Raw genomic sequence first — 17,243 nt, forward strand, 5'->3', positions numbered from 1 at the left:
AAATAGTTTTTATTTTGATTATTTAAAGTTTTACTTAGTTTATTGGTTTTTATTATTCCTTAAAAAACGATTTAAATATTTCGGATAATTTTCTCAAAAAAATTAGTCAGAATACTTTGTACACAACCTCAGCTAGTGTAGCAGCTTGTTGTCTAAGTTGTATAATTTTTGTTTATAAATTTATTAGGCATGTAAAATCTAAAGAAGTTTGTTAGCCTACTATAGTTATGTTCCATTGCTATAGCATAACATACTTTATTGTATACATTTTTTCGCATATGGGGTAACTTTGAATAAGGTTTCAAGTAACCCCACTACATAAATAGTCAAAAACATGAAACAACTTAAAAAATTCTTTTGTCATACATGTATTATATATAATATTATTATGAATAAAAATTAAAGTATTATTTGTATAAACAGTTAGTCACACATACATACACATTGTTTCTGTATTTGAACACACACAGATATATAAATATTTATATACATGTGTGTATAAACATAAACACATACACATATATAAACATATGTACACGCACACACATATATAAATATATATATATATATATATATATATATATATATATATATATACATACAAACATATATAAACATATGTGTGTGTGTCGATGTAGACACACACACACACATATAAATATATATATATATATATATATATATATATATATATATATATATATATATATATATATATATATTTGTCTGTGTGTGTCTGTGTATCTAAATAATTTTTTTGCAAAACACTAAAAAATTTTATATCTTGTATGAAAATTATGTCATGTAATATGTGTATGAACATTCAATATTGTGTTGAATTAAGTTTGTTGAAAGTACTGTTGTTTATCTTTAAATTTGTTTTTGTTTAGCATTTCATAGCAGTACTATCCCAAGTTTATACGAAAAAAAACTGACATAAGGCAGTATATAAATTATACTGAGTGCCAGTTTTCAAATTTTATGTTAACAATAAACATTATAAGATGAAAGCATTAGATGTTCATTGGGTGCAAGTAACCACCTTGCATAATAGAGTTTAAAAACTTAATCTGAAAACGCATGGAAAATCCATAGTATACAAATATACAAAAATGTGCTTCTAGTCAAATTGTCTCTGGTTATGTTTATAAAGCTGACCATTTATGGACAACAAGGACCAAAAGTGGACCACTTAATGTACAATACAATTAAAGTCTGGACGGTTTGTTTCTATTCACTCTTTTAACGGGTTTGTTTTTGTTTTTTGTCAAATTGTAGGAGTTAAAGTTCCTATTAGTTATAATCTAAGCAATCTATGCAGTAAAAAGGTACTTGAATTTACTAAAGAAAATAGTATCATATTGCAAAGAAAACAGTATCTTGTTATATAACTGGTATCTCTACCCATTTATTGCAACCTCATGATGTTACATTGTATGGACCTCTTTAATGGTGTTAGAGGAAAATACTTGATCAATCGAAAACCAAAAAAAGAACAGACAATTACAAAAAATAAATCTCCTTTGTTCTTTCTTTGCTTATAAACATTACATTTTTCAGATCAAAAGGTAATCAGCAACTTAGTAGCTTAGTGGTTTTGAAAGAAGTATGGGATTTACCCATTAGATATAAGTATAATCTTCAATCATTTGCCAGATGGTAGTTGTAGTTTTAGTAAGCCAAGCAGTAATTAATTTACTTAACTATTGTTTTATGTTGATTTCAAGGAAAAAGCAGGCTCAAAGGGAAGAAAAAAAATTACTTTTGCCCTTTTTAAAAGTTTTTTTTTAGGACTTCTTTGCAAAATGTAAAGATGTTCCACTTGCATTGTCTGTCAGTAAAACTGATGTAAATGAGACTTTTTTTATGCTAGTCCACTTAAAACTTACCCATTAAAATAAAATAAAATACTAAATGGGTGTTTGTTATAAAATAATATTATTTTATTTTGGCAAAAATGAATTAGTGTGAAACTTGACTGTTGTTTTTATTAAATATTTAAACAAAACAGTACGTTTTTGAATAGGTTTTGCTTTTACAAAAAGATGCATTCAAAGTTACCCCATTTGTGGGGTAACTTTGAATGACTATTTAAGTTAATATTATACAAAATCCTTTTATTTAAATATTATTTTGATTTTGAATTATGTAAGAGTCAATCTTAGCCCCTATATTCATTTTGTTAAATTTCAAATATTGTCAATAGTGAAGGAAGAGCAAGTTAAAATATCTCAAAAACGTTCAAAGTAACCCCAGTTTACGGTAAGTTAATAATATCAAATTTAGCATTTGTATGCACCAGCAATACAGTAATACAGTAATGGAATTGAAAGATCATTGTGTTATTTGTCAATATACTATGAATAGAAAGTCTGTTATTAAATTGAATCCGTGCAAGCATTTATTTCACCAAATTTGTTTACAACCACTTCTGAAACAATCAGAATTACCTTGTCCAATTTATAGACATGAAATACATACAACTGAACAAGTTGAAAGAAAACATTATGTTTTATCTTCATCGAATGATAGAAGAAGAGTAATTGAATGTGCTGAGCCAAACGACGATTGGGTGACTCTGGCGCAAACTTTAGGTGTCAAATTAAGAAATCATATATTGGGTCCGCAGCGGAAATTTAAATTTTATTAGAAGAGGTGGTTTTAAACCAAAAATTTAACCAATGATCAAATCGAAGAAACACTAACATGGATTGAAAGTTGACATTGGTGGCCATTAAAACGAGGGTATTAAAACAATTTAATATTAGCCAATTACCTTGAAGGCAGACTATTTTCATTTAAAAAAGTCCACAAGGAGCCTACTACAATGAATAATAATGAAAACAAACAAAAAAGAGCTGAATATGTTAGTAACATTAATGAACACATCACAAATGGTCATCAGGTAGCTTGGTTGGATGAAACAAATTTTAATATTTTTTGTATAAAAATGCAAGGACGCGCCAAACAGGGGAAAAGAGAAGTAATGAAAACACCATGTTCAAATGGTGCAAACATACATTTGATTGCAGCTATATTACCAACAAATACCATCATGATGGAAACTTGCAGAGGATAACTTAAAGCAGATTCTTGTAACGAGTGGATGTTGGCTTTATTTAACCAGGAAGGGAATCGTTTAGAGGATTTGGTCATCGTAACAGACAATGCTCCATGTCACACTTGTTTGAAAAGGGTGTTTGAAAATTTACAGGCTCAGTTGTTACAATTAGGACCCTACAGCCCATTGTTAAACCCAGTGGAAGCTATCTGGTCCAAAATAAAAATAAACGTTAAAAATGTTATTTGCATTCCACCTGTATTAATGGGAGGCGATTGTTGTTCGCATTCCACCTGTACAATAATGAGAGGTGATTGTGCACGCACTATACAGCATATGACCACGCATTACGCAATGATTTTAAATATGGAAGACATCCAAGTTGGAGCTTAACTGAATATTGCAATGATTTTTAATGACGTTTAAATTTAGATTTTAAATTTTTATCTAAATAAATTATTTGTGTTTTATTTATTATTCACCTGAAATCTCAATTAAATTTTTCACAAATTAAAATAAAAGAAAGTTTTAATTGACATCCAATAGGATTTTTCCAGTTACCGCCTAAACCTCAAATGCCTTTTTCATGACTTTTTATATTTTATTGATATTATATTATTACTAAAGATACCGCTTTAACAACACTTATAAATTGAAAAAGGAAACTTCTAAAAAATTAATGACCTATTTTCATAACTAATTTTTCAAATAAATTTACATGATTTGTTTAATGATAAAAACATTTAAATGTTTTGGTTTTTTCTACAAATTTATTTTTTAAGTTCTTAAATAATTTAAAAACTATAGTTTTATTTACAGATAAATAAGATAAAAACCTTAGGATAAACAATAGTAGAATGGCAGCGTCAAGGGCTACCGGAACATAACTAAAATTAGCGGATGGAAAAAATGGTATGCTGTTCTGATTCTTCGGGCTCTGTATGTTTGAAACAATAAGTATACTTACTCTCAGACCCGTTGAGAAAAAGAATAGCTACTGAGTAATTTGCTTTGTAGTGTCATTTTTAATTATAATTGTTACTTTTAAATTTTAAAATATATCTTGGTTTTTATTATGATATGACTTCCTTGTTGCATAAATTCTTCCTTGTTGCATAAATTCTTCCTTGTTGAATAATTTTAAAAATGATTTTAAAAAACCAAAAGCATAATTTATCGATCTTGTAATTTTATAAAAAGGAGATTGTTTTCTATACAATAATTACATGAAAACAAAACAAAAAAATTAATAAGAAAACTAATATTTTTATGCATATGCTAACAAAAGAACAGAAAACTGTTATGGTTAATTTCATTTTCCAAAACAAAGAGAAAATGATTGGTTTTCTCTCTCCAACTTGTAGCAATCAAGATCGAAAAGAAAAATGGCAAGAAGTTGGTAAACTTCTTGTAGCTCATGGTCTTTTTTCTACTGTCACTGTTGAACATATTCGGACAACTGAGTGGTAAAACCTGAAGAGATCAACCGTGGATAAGTTCAAGAAACTTAAAAAATCTGGTGCTGAAGGTAGCCAACTTTCTAACTATGAATGCACTGTGATGGATATCATTGGAAGAGAATCAGCGCATATTCTCCCAGCCAAAGTTGATGACATTAGAGTTGGAAAGAAGGTTTCGACGAATAAACTCACCAGAGATGCCAATCTAAATGAACACATTACTTCAAATGACTTTGTAGACATCCCAGACTAGTTTTGCATTGCTATTAGAAAATTAATTTTTGCATAAGTTTATTAGAGAATTTAAAAACTTTATTGTAATTAGTTAAAACTGTTATTGATAAAAATATCCTAAATAAAAATTACATTGATGTTTAAATTATGTAGTAGATATGCTGTGGTTGATAATTGCAATATGTGTAAAATAAAATTTGTAGTGCTTTCATTTAATTTTTAAACGAATTCTCTAATTTATAGATATCTCAATTGGGCAAGAATCAAATACATTAAATTCTGACATTGTTTTCATTTAATCCAGTCCCTAGCCTAAATATGTCACTAAAATGTCTGTCTAAACAGTTCTAAAGTCTTTTGCTGCAAGATCAATTTCCCAGAATATACCAGTTATCTTGACAAGCTCTATTAAACGCTCTGTAAGAAGTTTATTTTATAAGAATTGTTAAACCTCTATCATAACTATGTATTACTCTTTATTCCTATTCTTTATTTATTTGCCCAGTCAATTAATTATTTAATAACAACTTTTCCAACACCATGGCAATCTCGCTCAAAATGATAGAAAGATGCAGTTTCTGAAATTTAGGAAGTCAATTTTTAAACTATTTTAAATACTATTGGGAAAAGAGTATATTTGAATTATACAAATGAGGAATATTTCCAACCACACAAAAATCCACCAGTGTAAAACACTAATTTTACACTGGTGGGTGAAAACAAAAATTAAAATTGTTGGAATGTTTGCAGCCTTTCCAGTAATAATAAATTAAATTTATACAAGCACCTTGATACATATTTATTCAGTACAAAAATTTAAACCGGTAAAGTCTAGTCATTATTAAAAAATAATAAAATATACCTAGAAAATGTAGAAATACTTTAATTTGATCTCGTGGAGCATTTCACCAAGGCTATCCAAAACTGAAGCAGGAACTCGTGCTGCTCACCAAAGACAGATTCAGAGATATTCTCTTGAAACTTGCGTTTTTGAAACTATTTTATGTTTTAATATATATATATATATATATATATATATATATATATATATATATATATATATATATATATATATATATATATATATATATATATATATATATATTATATCATTGCATTTTTACTAAAGAATTAAACTTTGTAATTAACAACTTGAAATCTAAGAAAATACTGTTGGTTTTTACCTGTTGAGGTGGTTTGTCAGTAAATCTTTTGTGAAAATCTAAGAGATCTTCAAGATCTCTGACTCTGACTCAGAACTGTTCATTTTACAGGGCTAAGAAAAAAAATATAAGTGTATTTCAACAACAAAAATTTGTTTTATAGCATCGTTTTTGATTGTTATTACTGCTAAATTTACTTTTAACTTTAAAAAAAAACCATCTTGGGTTTAATTATAGCTTTACTTCCTTGTGGTACAAATTCTTGGCAACTTTGAATAATTTTGTAATACAATTTTGAAAAACCAAAAGCAGAATCTAATAACCTTACACAACACAAAAAATTTAATTTTTGTATTAAAATTTGTATTACTTTGAAATGCACTCTGAAGTTACTCTAACAAGAAAACAAATAATTACAAAATGTGTTGTTCTTTGTCTAAGCATCTCTCTTAAGTATTTCTATTAACAAACACTAAAGAAACAAAGGACTCGAAATTCTGCATATTAAAGAATCTCTAAGATGTTTCAAATTTTAAAAAAAGGCGTAAATGTATTCTTAGCAACTCTCTTACTAAGAGACTTTGCAAAATGTTCAATGTTGTTTGCAGTTTAAAAAAAATCTTTTGTTTTTAAAATAGCTTTATAGATTGCAAAAGTTCCCAACAAGGGAACAAAATAAGAAATATTAATTATTTTCAGTACTTTACTTATTTTCAATATCTTTGATATATTTTTACATTTTTAACTTGATAAAATTCAATATAAATTACAATTTTACACACCGCTCGGAAAGTGTAAAATTGTAGTTTACATAATTGTAAAATTGTACACAAAAAATCGCCGTAAACTTTTTAAAGGACTGTGTAATTTTACAATGTCTACAATGTAGCTTACATTGTAAAAATTTACATTGTAGATTTGTTTTATAGGATAGGGCCCAGGATTCCCTATCATAACCTTTGAAAATATCAGGTAAATTATGAAATCAAAGTTTATTAACAAATTTCTTTTTATTTTTATTTTAAACATTAGATAAATTTTTCATTTTGAAGAAAGAAAATTGATAAAATAGTGAACAACTATTACAAGTTAAAGAAGAATAGCAAAAGGAACAGCCCAACAAATACAAAAAGGAATGAGGAGTTTTTTTGAAGAAATGTTAAAATGCTTTTAAATTAGTAAAAAAAAAGAAGAACTAATTGAAGATATTATAAAAGACAGGAGAAGGACATCCAAAGCCAAAAATGAAGATATTGCGTTCATCTTATACCAACTTGGGATGGGAAGAATAGGAACAAATGATAAAAGGTTTAAATACACTATTAAGAGATCCCACAAAAAATTGTGTTCCATGTTAAACATGGAAATTAAACTAAACAATGGTAACAATCTAGACAGTTTAGAAAACTCTTCAAGTAATGATAATAATTCTGACTGTGAATATGAAACCAATATAAAAAAAGAACTATCTACCTCTGTTGGTTTGTTACCAAAAAATATTTTTAAAAAAAAACAACTCTCACAGCAGTAGGTGAGGGACTTTCGGTTAGACAACACACTGCAATAGTGGCAATTACAATAATGGTAAATAAATTGATATTTTTGATAAATTACAAGGATGCGTTTTTGATACAACTTCTGTAAATACTGGTAATAAAAAGTGTGTGCATTAGATTAGCTGCAGAGCTTGGTAGACCTCTACTTCTCCTAGCATGTAGGCATCACATCTATGAAAGGTATATTATTCACTGCTGGAACATTTATCCAAGCAAAATCGATTACCTTGGCCATTTATCCTACGAAAAATGGCCCAGGTAATCCATTGTTTAAGAAGCTTAAAGATATAACTCAATCGATCAAAATTCCATTGTGTTAAACAAAGTAAAAATTGAAGATATTTCTGATAGCTGGCTGCAGGTACAGTTCAAGGAAGCCTTATCTTTTTTTACTTTGTGTCTAGATAAATAGTCTTATTTAAGATGGATGTAGGTCTGATTATCTAGAGTTAGTGGAATTGACAACAATAGTTTTATCTAATGATGAACAGTACAGACTAAGAAAACCTGGGCCTGTACACCATGCCAGATTTATGGCAAAGGGAATATATTTTCTGAAAATGTATCACCTTCTAGACAACATTTCTAGCTTGACAGATTTCGAGAAGAGATAAATGATATGGCATTCTTCACATCTCTATTTTACACTGAGTGGTTTATAAAGGCTGAAATTCTGGCTGTCGCTCCACATCAGGTGACATTTCTATGTTTTAAAAGTTTTTGATCATTTTGGTTTTTATTACTTTTTTTTGTTTGAAAATTTTTTGTAATATTTAATAGTCTGAAAATATTTAATAGTCTGAAAATATTTAATTGTCTAAAAATATTTAATAGTCAAAAAATATTTAATAGTCTAAAAATATTTAGGATTTGAAAGCTCTTTGGCAGATGGTGAGATACTCAAAAATTAATCCTGTCCAGGCAAAACCTGTTAGAGAGTCTCTAAAGAGACACACCTGGTATAAAGACCCAAATATTTTAGTTATGTCTCTTGTTGATAAAAATGTACAAGAACAAAGTGACATTGCCAATAAGTTGTACTCAACTCCAAGACCTACAATTTATGCCATAGAGAGGGATCAAGTTAATTTAAATATACTGAACTCTCTTATGTTTAATGATGTTGCTCCCCCAAGTTTGACCCCGCTTATAACTGACCAGAGTTGGTTAATTTTTCATATCTTAAACCATGCAAATGCTGAAGTACAGTGGCTTAAGACTCCATCTGAGACATGGGATCTAAATGACTATTACCCAGAGTTCAAACAATTTGTGAATAATCTTCAAGTAGTAAATGACTGTAGTGAGAGGGCTATAAAACTAGTTCAGGTATATATTTTTTATGTTTGGTCCTTGCTGTTTATGTTAAAAATCTCAATTTATTTCACGAGCTCATTACTTTTAAATATTCTTTAATAGGAATTGATCAATAAATCGCACAATGAGGATAAAAGACAAAGTACCTTCCTCGTATCAATGAGGATAAAAGACAAAGTACCTTCCTCGTAGTCTAGTCTTTTATCCTCATTGATACGAGGAAGGTACTTACCTTCCTAAAGAAGGTACTTACCTTTACCTACCTTTATCAAACAAATATAAGAGTAAAAGAACAATTAAAAAAATCTGATTATGTAAAGAGTTCTTTGTTTACAAAGTTAAACATGAACTATGTTTGACAACTAATTACTTCAGAAACTAATCATAAATATGATTTTATTATGTAAATATCTTGTTAACAAGAAGAACACAAATTTAGTGCAAAAAATGCTTAAAAATGCTTTTTTTTAATTCTTTGATCTCTATTGTTCAAGTAAAAAAAATTACGCTTAACATTATATTTTTATTTCCTTCAATAAGATAAAACAGCAAAAAAAAAGAAAGAAAAATTAATTTGGATAATGGTAACACTACCCTCAGCTATTACGAAATATGGGCAAAAAAATGACCTTTGGACCCATTGAGGGAAGTCATGGAGTGATCTAATCATGAAAAAAAATTTTTTTATTAGTAATATCAAGGTTGGGACACCTTACGAAAAGCAATGTTAGTTTAAATTCAAAAAACTCGTTTTTTTTGGAACAACCTAATACATATATATATATATATATATATACACACACACACACACACACACACACACACACACACACACACACACACACACACACACACACACACACATATACACACATATATATACATATATATATATATATATATATATATATATATATATATATATATATATATATATATATATATATATATATATATATATATATGTATATGTATATATATATATACATATATATGTATATGTATATATACATATATATATATATAATTTTTTTTTTTAATATTTAGAGGTAAGCAAGGAGTTTTTAGTTTCTCTTTTAAGTGTAAAACTTTTATGTTTATTATTTGTTTGAGTTACTATCATCCTTACAACTAAACTTTTTTTTATTAGTATTGGCATTATTTTTTATATAGAATTTCTTGTATTTTGAGTTAGTTTTTGATTTTGCTATAATTAAAGTAATGTGTGATGATGATGAGTTTTTTCTGTGAATTTCAGGAATTCCAGAAACTCACTTAAAATTTGTTTATGACTCTGGAAATTTCTGCATGTTTTTTGTTACTGATTTGTGAATTAATATTTTTAAATACTGCAAAGTTTGCATTTAACCAACTTCGTTTTCTATAATTGAAATTTTTGCAAGATCATTTTTCGCAATATATTTTTTATTTTTTTTATTTTTAATTCATTTAAATGAACTTTCAGAATGTTAAAAATTCCTTTTCTTGAGAAATTGATTTAAATTCAGTTTCAATAGTTTATAAAAGTTTTTGTTGTCAATTATCACTATCAAGAAGAAAAAATCAAGTATAAGTAAAAAGTTCTTGTTATTGCAGAAAATAATGCAAATTAAAAGGTTATTTTACATTGCTGAGATGTAAGAATTATTAAAAACAAGTTTTACTGGAATTGGCTTTAAGAGAAAGATTATAATAAAAAGGATTATTCAACCTTTATAAGAAAGATTGATAAAGCTGGAGTGGTAAGTTTATTCAATAAACCGGACACTGTAATATACAACTTAATCATAATTATATATTATTTGATTTGATGTTATAAGTATGATGTACAATGTGTAAAGACTTTTATTATGGAGGTGAAGGTAAAAAGCCTTTACTTGGCCACTTAAAAATCTAAAATACATCTTCTGAGCTGCACATTGATTAATTCAAATGATCAAGCTAAAATATCGTTTTTTCTAATTTAAAAAAAAAATAGGTACATGTATATTACCAAACAGCACTCTGGATAACATGCATATTTGCCCTACTTGCACAAGTAGAGTAATGCCTACCATTCTACCATTAAACCTATTTTAGAGACCGGATATCAAATGCAGAAGCTATGACACTCATATTTATTTGTGAACACAATCTTCCAATATCTTTAAAATCCCATATGATTGAACATGCAAAGGAAATATCTAATGATCATCATGTTTTGAAAAATTTGAAAATGTTCAGAACAACTGCTTCATTTAAGCTGGGAGAAAGAACAGGTAAAGCTTTTCTAGCTGAACTTGTTTTTGATATAAAAATAAAAATTTTTCCCTTAACATAGATAAGTGTTTCTCGACAAAAAATGAGAAAGTTCTTTGTATGCTAGTAGCATATTTTTTCAACAAAGCTAACAAACAAACAAAAATAAACAATAAAGCTAATAAAGCTGTATTCAAACACTATGGTTCATTGTTGCTTGTTAGGTCAACGCAGAAAGTCTCTTCAATATTATTATTCATTTATTTAACAAAGATGAAATATCATTAAGTTATCCAGTTTCCAATTTATCAGATTCTACTAATTATATGAGGGGAAAAATCAACGGGTTTAAAACAAGATTCGAATCGCCATTCGAATTACATATACCTTGGAAGTAATGCAGAAAATTATTTTTCAAGAATAATTATTTAAAATCCTGACTTCTAATCATTGTTTTTTAAGACCTTGCTAAAAGCTAGAATCATCAGTTTACTTCCTTTTAACAACCCTTTATTAAAATGCTTTTTTGTGATTAACTCAAGGTTACGAAATTACAGAGAGAATGATCAAAAAACTCCCAACCTTCTTTGTCACTGTTAATATAAATAAAGTAGAACTTAATCAAGAAGCTATGCAGCTTCAGATAGATAAAGCGATTCCACCTGTATTTGCTGATGGAAAGTCTGTAAATTTTGACTATGGTGGCCAGAAGTTTTTAAGTGTAAAAATTACTTAGAGTTTAGTAAAATTATCCTAAGGCCTAAGGATATTCCGTAGTCATCATGTTGAAAATCAGTTATCATGATGAACACCATAGTTAACAAAAAAACAAACCGTCTTGATACTTTATCATACTCTGCTTCAGCTTCAGTTAAGTATCAATTATTAGCAAACAAGTCCACAGCACACTTAAAAAAACAAAATTTGCATGAACAAAAACATCTGTGCTCATTTGCAAACTGCAACTAATTGCTATATTAAAAAAATGAAATTTCATTAGAAAAACAGAAGCGTTTTTTAAAATATAAATTCAGCATGGAAAAAAAAAATCCCCTCCAATGAATGGTGCAAAATAGTATAATAATCTATTATTGATCATGCAAATAAGTGCAAGAAAAAAAAAGCTGGTGAATATTTTGCGACAAAAAATTATAGGAATAAAGAGTGTTGATTTCTGGACCATTGTCTGACATTTTATATTTAAAAAGTAAATTAATTTATCTTGCTTTGCAGATTATTCATGGTAAAACTAAGATATTATATTTGACTTAAGAGAATTTTTAAAAAATATTTATATTTATTAGTTTTTAATTACTTTATTTATTTCTTTACCAATGTTTCAGAATTTACCCACATAATAACTTTAATTTGTTGACCGTAAATTTTTTCATGGTTTTTTATAATTTTTATAAAAATAGTTTTCTGGGATTTTTACAAAAAAAAATTTCCAGGGTTTTCATTAAGTTAAAAACTTATCTCTAGATATTTTACTAGTAGTGTGTTAAAGAGAGTGTTTTATGATATGAGTGGGAGTATTTTATGATTTTTATATTTACATTTTAATATTTATTTTTTCAAAGATTTCTTTACTTATACTTTATTATCATTTTTTACATTTTTAAATATAATATTTAATATTTTTTAAGAAAATTTTGTTTACTAATTTTTATAGGAATCTGATGATGATGCACTTTTGCAGAAATCAGAAAATGTAACTTCTACAACCGAAAGTTCAGATGTTCCTCTTCAGTTTTTATATATTCAAATGGAATTTTGTGAGAAGCAAACACTTAAGTCTGCTATTGATGAGGGATTATACAAACAACCAGATAGAGTTTGGAAGTTATTTCGAGAGATTGTGGAAGGCATTGCTCATGTTCATGCCCAGGTTTATAGTAAATCTTTTTATATTTGTTTTTTTATTATATTAGAGATATTTTTTTTATTAACAGATAATCAGTTTTCAGAAATCATTTTAATAAAAAATATATTGAAAAATGGATAATATATATGAACATGTTTTTAATTTAAAATAATTTTTAGGGTATTATTCATCGTGATTTAAAGCCAGTAAACATTTTTTTGGATTTTACTGACAGAATTAAAATTGGTGACTTTGGGCTTGCCACTTCACATGCATCATTTAATCTTGATGCTGCAGCACTTTTTCAACCTTGTGACTCTACTTATTCAAACGATGATAGGATGACAGGTAAAGTTGGAACAGCTCTTTATGTCGCACCAGAACTTGGACAAGCAAATAGTCGTATTAAATTCTCACAAAAAGTTGATATATATAGTTTAGGCATAATTTTGTTTGAAATGTTTTATCATTTTGAAACATCTATGGAGAGGGTTAAGAATATAGCCTTACTTCGAACGGTAAGTAGTATTAAAGTTTTTATTGGTAAATAAACTCCAGCGGATTGTTGAAAGCTGATTGGCTGACTTAGCATTTGGAAATAGTGTTAATGAATTTAAGTTGAATTTCTTGATGTTTGATTTGTGTTATTTAACAGGATAAAATCATTTTTCCTCAAGACTTTACTGATAAAAAATATGAAAAAGAAAAGTACCTTATAAGTTGGCTTCTCAATCACTCCCCTGATTCTCGTCCAACTGCTTTGGAGTTAATGGAAAGTGGATATTTACCCCCGAGAATTGAAGACAGCCAATTAGATGAGCTAATTAAACACACATTATTTCAAAAGAATTCAACAAGATATCAACGACTAATATCAGCTTTTTTTACTCAAAATGTTTCTCCAGTCTCTGACCAGATATATGATAGTGATTTGCTTGGTAAAAACGAAAACCATACAATACAACAAGCTCGAATTCTGCAATATGTGCAAAGCATTATGACTAATATATTTAAGAAACATGGAGCTGTATTTATTGATACACCTTTACTAACACCTAAAGGAAAAAATTATGAAAATATTCATAATCTTGCTTGTGTTTTGGATCCTAGTGGATTACAATTATGTCTTCCAGTTGATTCTAGACTTAGTTTTTCAAGATTTATTATTAGAAATAAAATAAACCATATTCGTAGATATTGTTTTAGCAAATTATATAAAGATTTTGGTATTAAAGGAGCTCATCCAGTTGAATCATGGGATTGCTCTTTTGATATTGTTTCAAACTCATTCTCAAGCTTCTTGCCAGAAGCAGAAATTATGTATAGTGTTTATGAAATAATCAAAGAGTTTCCATCTTTGACTCAAAGAAATTTATACATTCGACTTAATCATTCAAAGTTCATTGAAGCAATTTTTTTGCAAAATGGATTTAGTGATGAAGCTCAACAAGAAGTATATCATATACTTGAGCATGTCTTTGATAAAAAGCAGCAAAATTCAATGTTAAAAGATTTTTTTATATACTTGGGTCTTCCAGAGCATGTTATAACACGCTTGCTAGTATGTTTTACTTTTGAAGGAGGTTTGGCAAAAGCGAAAGAGAGTTTACAGATTTTATGCAAATCAAAAGCAGAAGTAAGTACCCTAGCTAAACAAGCGTTTTCTGAAATAGAAAAACTTATAAAACATTTAAAAAACATGTTCGTTGACATTCCTGTTCACATTTGTACGTCACTTATCTACAATTCTAATTGTTATTCAGGACTTATATTTCAATATGTTGCAGAAAATCCTAGAAAAAATAAATATGGAAGACTGGACATAATAGCTGTAGGCGGATGCTACGATAAACAAATTGAATCGTTGAGTAAATATGCTGAATCAACGTTACCTCATGCAGTTGGAGTCAGTTTAGAAGTTGAGTATTTTTTACATGCTGCACGTAAGGATAAAATAGACTCATTGAATCCGCACATCAGTAATTGTGGTGTCATTGTTTGTTCATTGACAAATTCTACTAATTTAAACTCTTTAGTTAATGTTATACGTGACTTGTGGGCTGGAGGCATTAGTGCTGTCTTATATTCTTATGAGTCTGAACAAAGTTATACTATTGAAGACATTCAAAATTACTGCAAGGAAAATAGTGTAAATCATATTGTTGCAATAAAAGATTCTTTTATAGGGGTAAATTTTTCAGTTTAAACTTTTTTAAGTGCAATCTTTTTTAGTTGCAATTTTGTTGCAAATCAAATGTAAACTTATTTTTATTAAAAAAAAAATTTTTATTACTTTCTTTTTATTACTTTTTTTTTTTAATTTTTTAATATTTTTAGTACTATATATGTTTATGAACATGCATAGGTACGATCTAGAGAGAAAGAAAAATTTGGTGATTGGCGTGCTCTTTCTGGAAAAGAACTAAATGATTACCTTATTCAACGCTTGTTATGTAAAATAGAACATAGAACAGAATCTAGAGAATTGGAAACAGTAACCAAGGTAACAGTTTTGGTAATTTTTTTATCTATGCTTTATTCCTTCAAGTTGATTTCTAACATAATGACTTTTTTTCAGAATACTAATAATCTTAATTGTTTTTTCTACTTTAGGCTACTCATCTTCAACCAATTAATTCAACTTTATTTTTCACTTTTGTTTCTGTTGATAAGATTGATTCTGGAAAGAAGAAAAAATTTGAGAACAGTTTTTGCTCAAAGTTTCTGAGTGAAGTTAACAGATGTTTTGGAATTAATTCAATTCAAGTAGTTGCTGTAAGTTATTTTTGTTAAGTTGTATTCATTTATGTAGAAATATATATGTATATGTTTGTATAGATGTATTTGTATGTAAATGTTTATGCATACATATGTATCCATAATATGCATGTGTATACATAATATACAATATAATTTATAAATGCGCAAATGTTTCAGTATGTAAACATTTCAAATATTTCATATGTAACCATTATGTGTGCAAAAGTTTCCGACCATATAATATATATTGAAACAGTAGGATGATCAAAGATGCAATTTTTAAATAATAGCTTGTTATGTGTTTTTATTTATTGAAGCAGAAACATGACTCTTAACATGTTACGAAAAACACCTGTTTGTAGTTCTGGGACACAAAAACTAAATGATGTGGCACCTTTTTTTATATAAAAAAAACTATTATTAAGTAAAAAAAATAAGAAGCTCTACATGTTTAAATTTCACTTAAATAAATGATCTTCACCAAATTGATACCAGGACAATCAAAGATTGGAAGAAAAAAATTTTTTTTTAACTTATCTAAGTTAAATTTCCTTGGAAATGATGGTATTCTACATGTATGACATCCTATTGGCATAAAAAAATTTTTGGTACAAAAATTTCAATCAAAAAATACAGTGTAAGAGGTGTGATGGTTTTTGAAACATTTCCATCCGTCTATTGGTTGATATCAACAGAAATATGAACGCTTCTATTTACAAGAAAATTTAAAAAAAAGTTTATTATCAAGTTGTATACTATGAAATAATGCTGTAGAATTAGATATTTTAGCAGAATAATGACCCCAAATGTACATCCAAATTGTTAAAACTTTTTTTTTTCAAATTTTTGCTTCAAATGTGAGAGTTTAAAGCTGGTTGTCTCATTTATTGAACAAGATTTTCTGAAACTTGGTATTATACTATTATAAAGTATACATTTATGAGGTGATAAAATTATTATATAAAAATGTTGCTTTATGGGTGACTAAGTAATGAATTTATATATATATATATATTTATGTGTATATGTGTGTGTGTGTGTGTGTGTGTGTGTGTGTGTGTGTGTGTGTGTGTGTGTGTGTGTGTGTGTGTGTGTGTGTGTGTGTGTGTGTAGTTGTTATGTTGCATATATATTAATTTGTATTTGCTTTTTAATATTACTATGTTAATTTTCTAATATAAAAAATTATGTTTTAGACAAAATTAGAACGTCTTGAGCTGATGTCTGTTGCAGCTTATCTTGAGTTAAATGGTTCCAATGATGAGTTTGATTCCAGTGTTCGTTCATTGATGGATATGTTTAAAGAACGTGGTCAATTTATGAAAAGAGTCTGCAATACAATACATAAAGTTTACACTGAAAGCCGATCTGTTGTTTTACTGTATTCTTATGTTGCAGAGTGTTATAAAGTTTTTACATAAATTTTTAATATTGCAGTTGTTGTTGTTTTACCCAACAGACTTGATTGTATATAAAAAAAACTATTGTTTTTTATTATATTTACTATTATAAAAAATTTTCATGTATGTTTTAATAGTTTGTATTTAACTTTATAGTTATATTATGAAAAATCAAAGATCTGATTGGTCA

General features: G+C 27.6%; 1 protein-coding gene across 2 annotated transcripts in view; it reads left to right on the forward strand.

Annotated features, from left to right (window-relative positions):
- Positions 1-17,243, forward strand: part of LOC100207114 (eIF-2-alpha kinase GCN2) — a 75,857-nt gene extending 58,614 nt beyond the window's left edge. For both annotated transcript variants that reach the window (XM_065799129.1, XM_065799130.1), the window contains exons 16-21: positions 12,702-12,917; positions 13,073-13,411; positions 13,549-15,081; positions 15,259-15,396; positions 15,507-15,668; positions 16,850-17,243. In XM_065799129.1, the coding sequence (XP_065655201.1) occupies positions 12,702-12,917; positions 13,073-13,411; positions 13,549-15,081; positions 15,259-15,396; positions 15,507-15,668; positions 16,850-17,074 (2,613 nt within the window). In that variant the 3' untranslated portion in view covers positions 17,075-17,243. The remainder of the gene's footprint in view (positions 1-12,701; positions 12,918-13,072; positions 13,412-13,548; positions 15,082-15,258; positions 15,397-15,506; positions 15,669-16,849) is intronic.

The sequence above is a fragment of the Hydra vulgaris genome, chromosome 06 (genome assembly GCF_038396675.1).
Source record: "Hydra vulgaris chromosome 06, alternate assembly HydraT2T_AEP".
Taxonomy (NCBI): Eukaryota; Metazoa; Cnidaria; class Hydrozoa; order Anthoathecata; family Hydridae; genus Hydra; species Hydra vulgaris.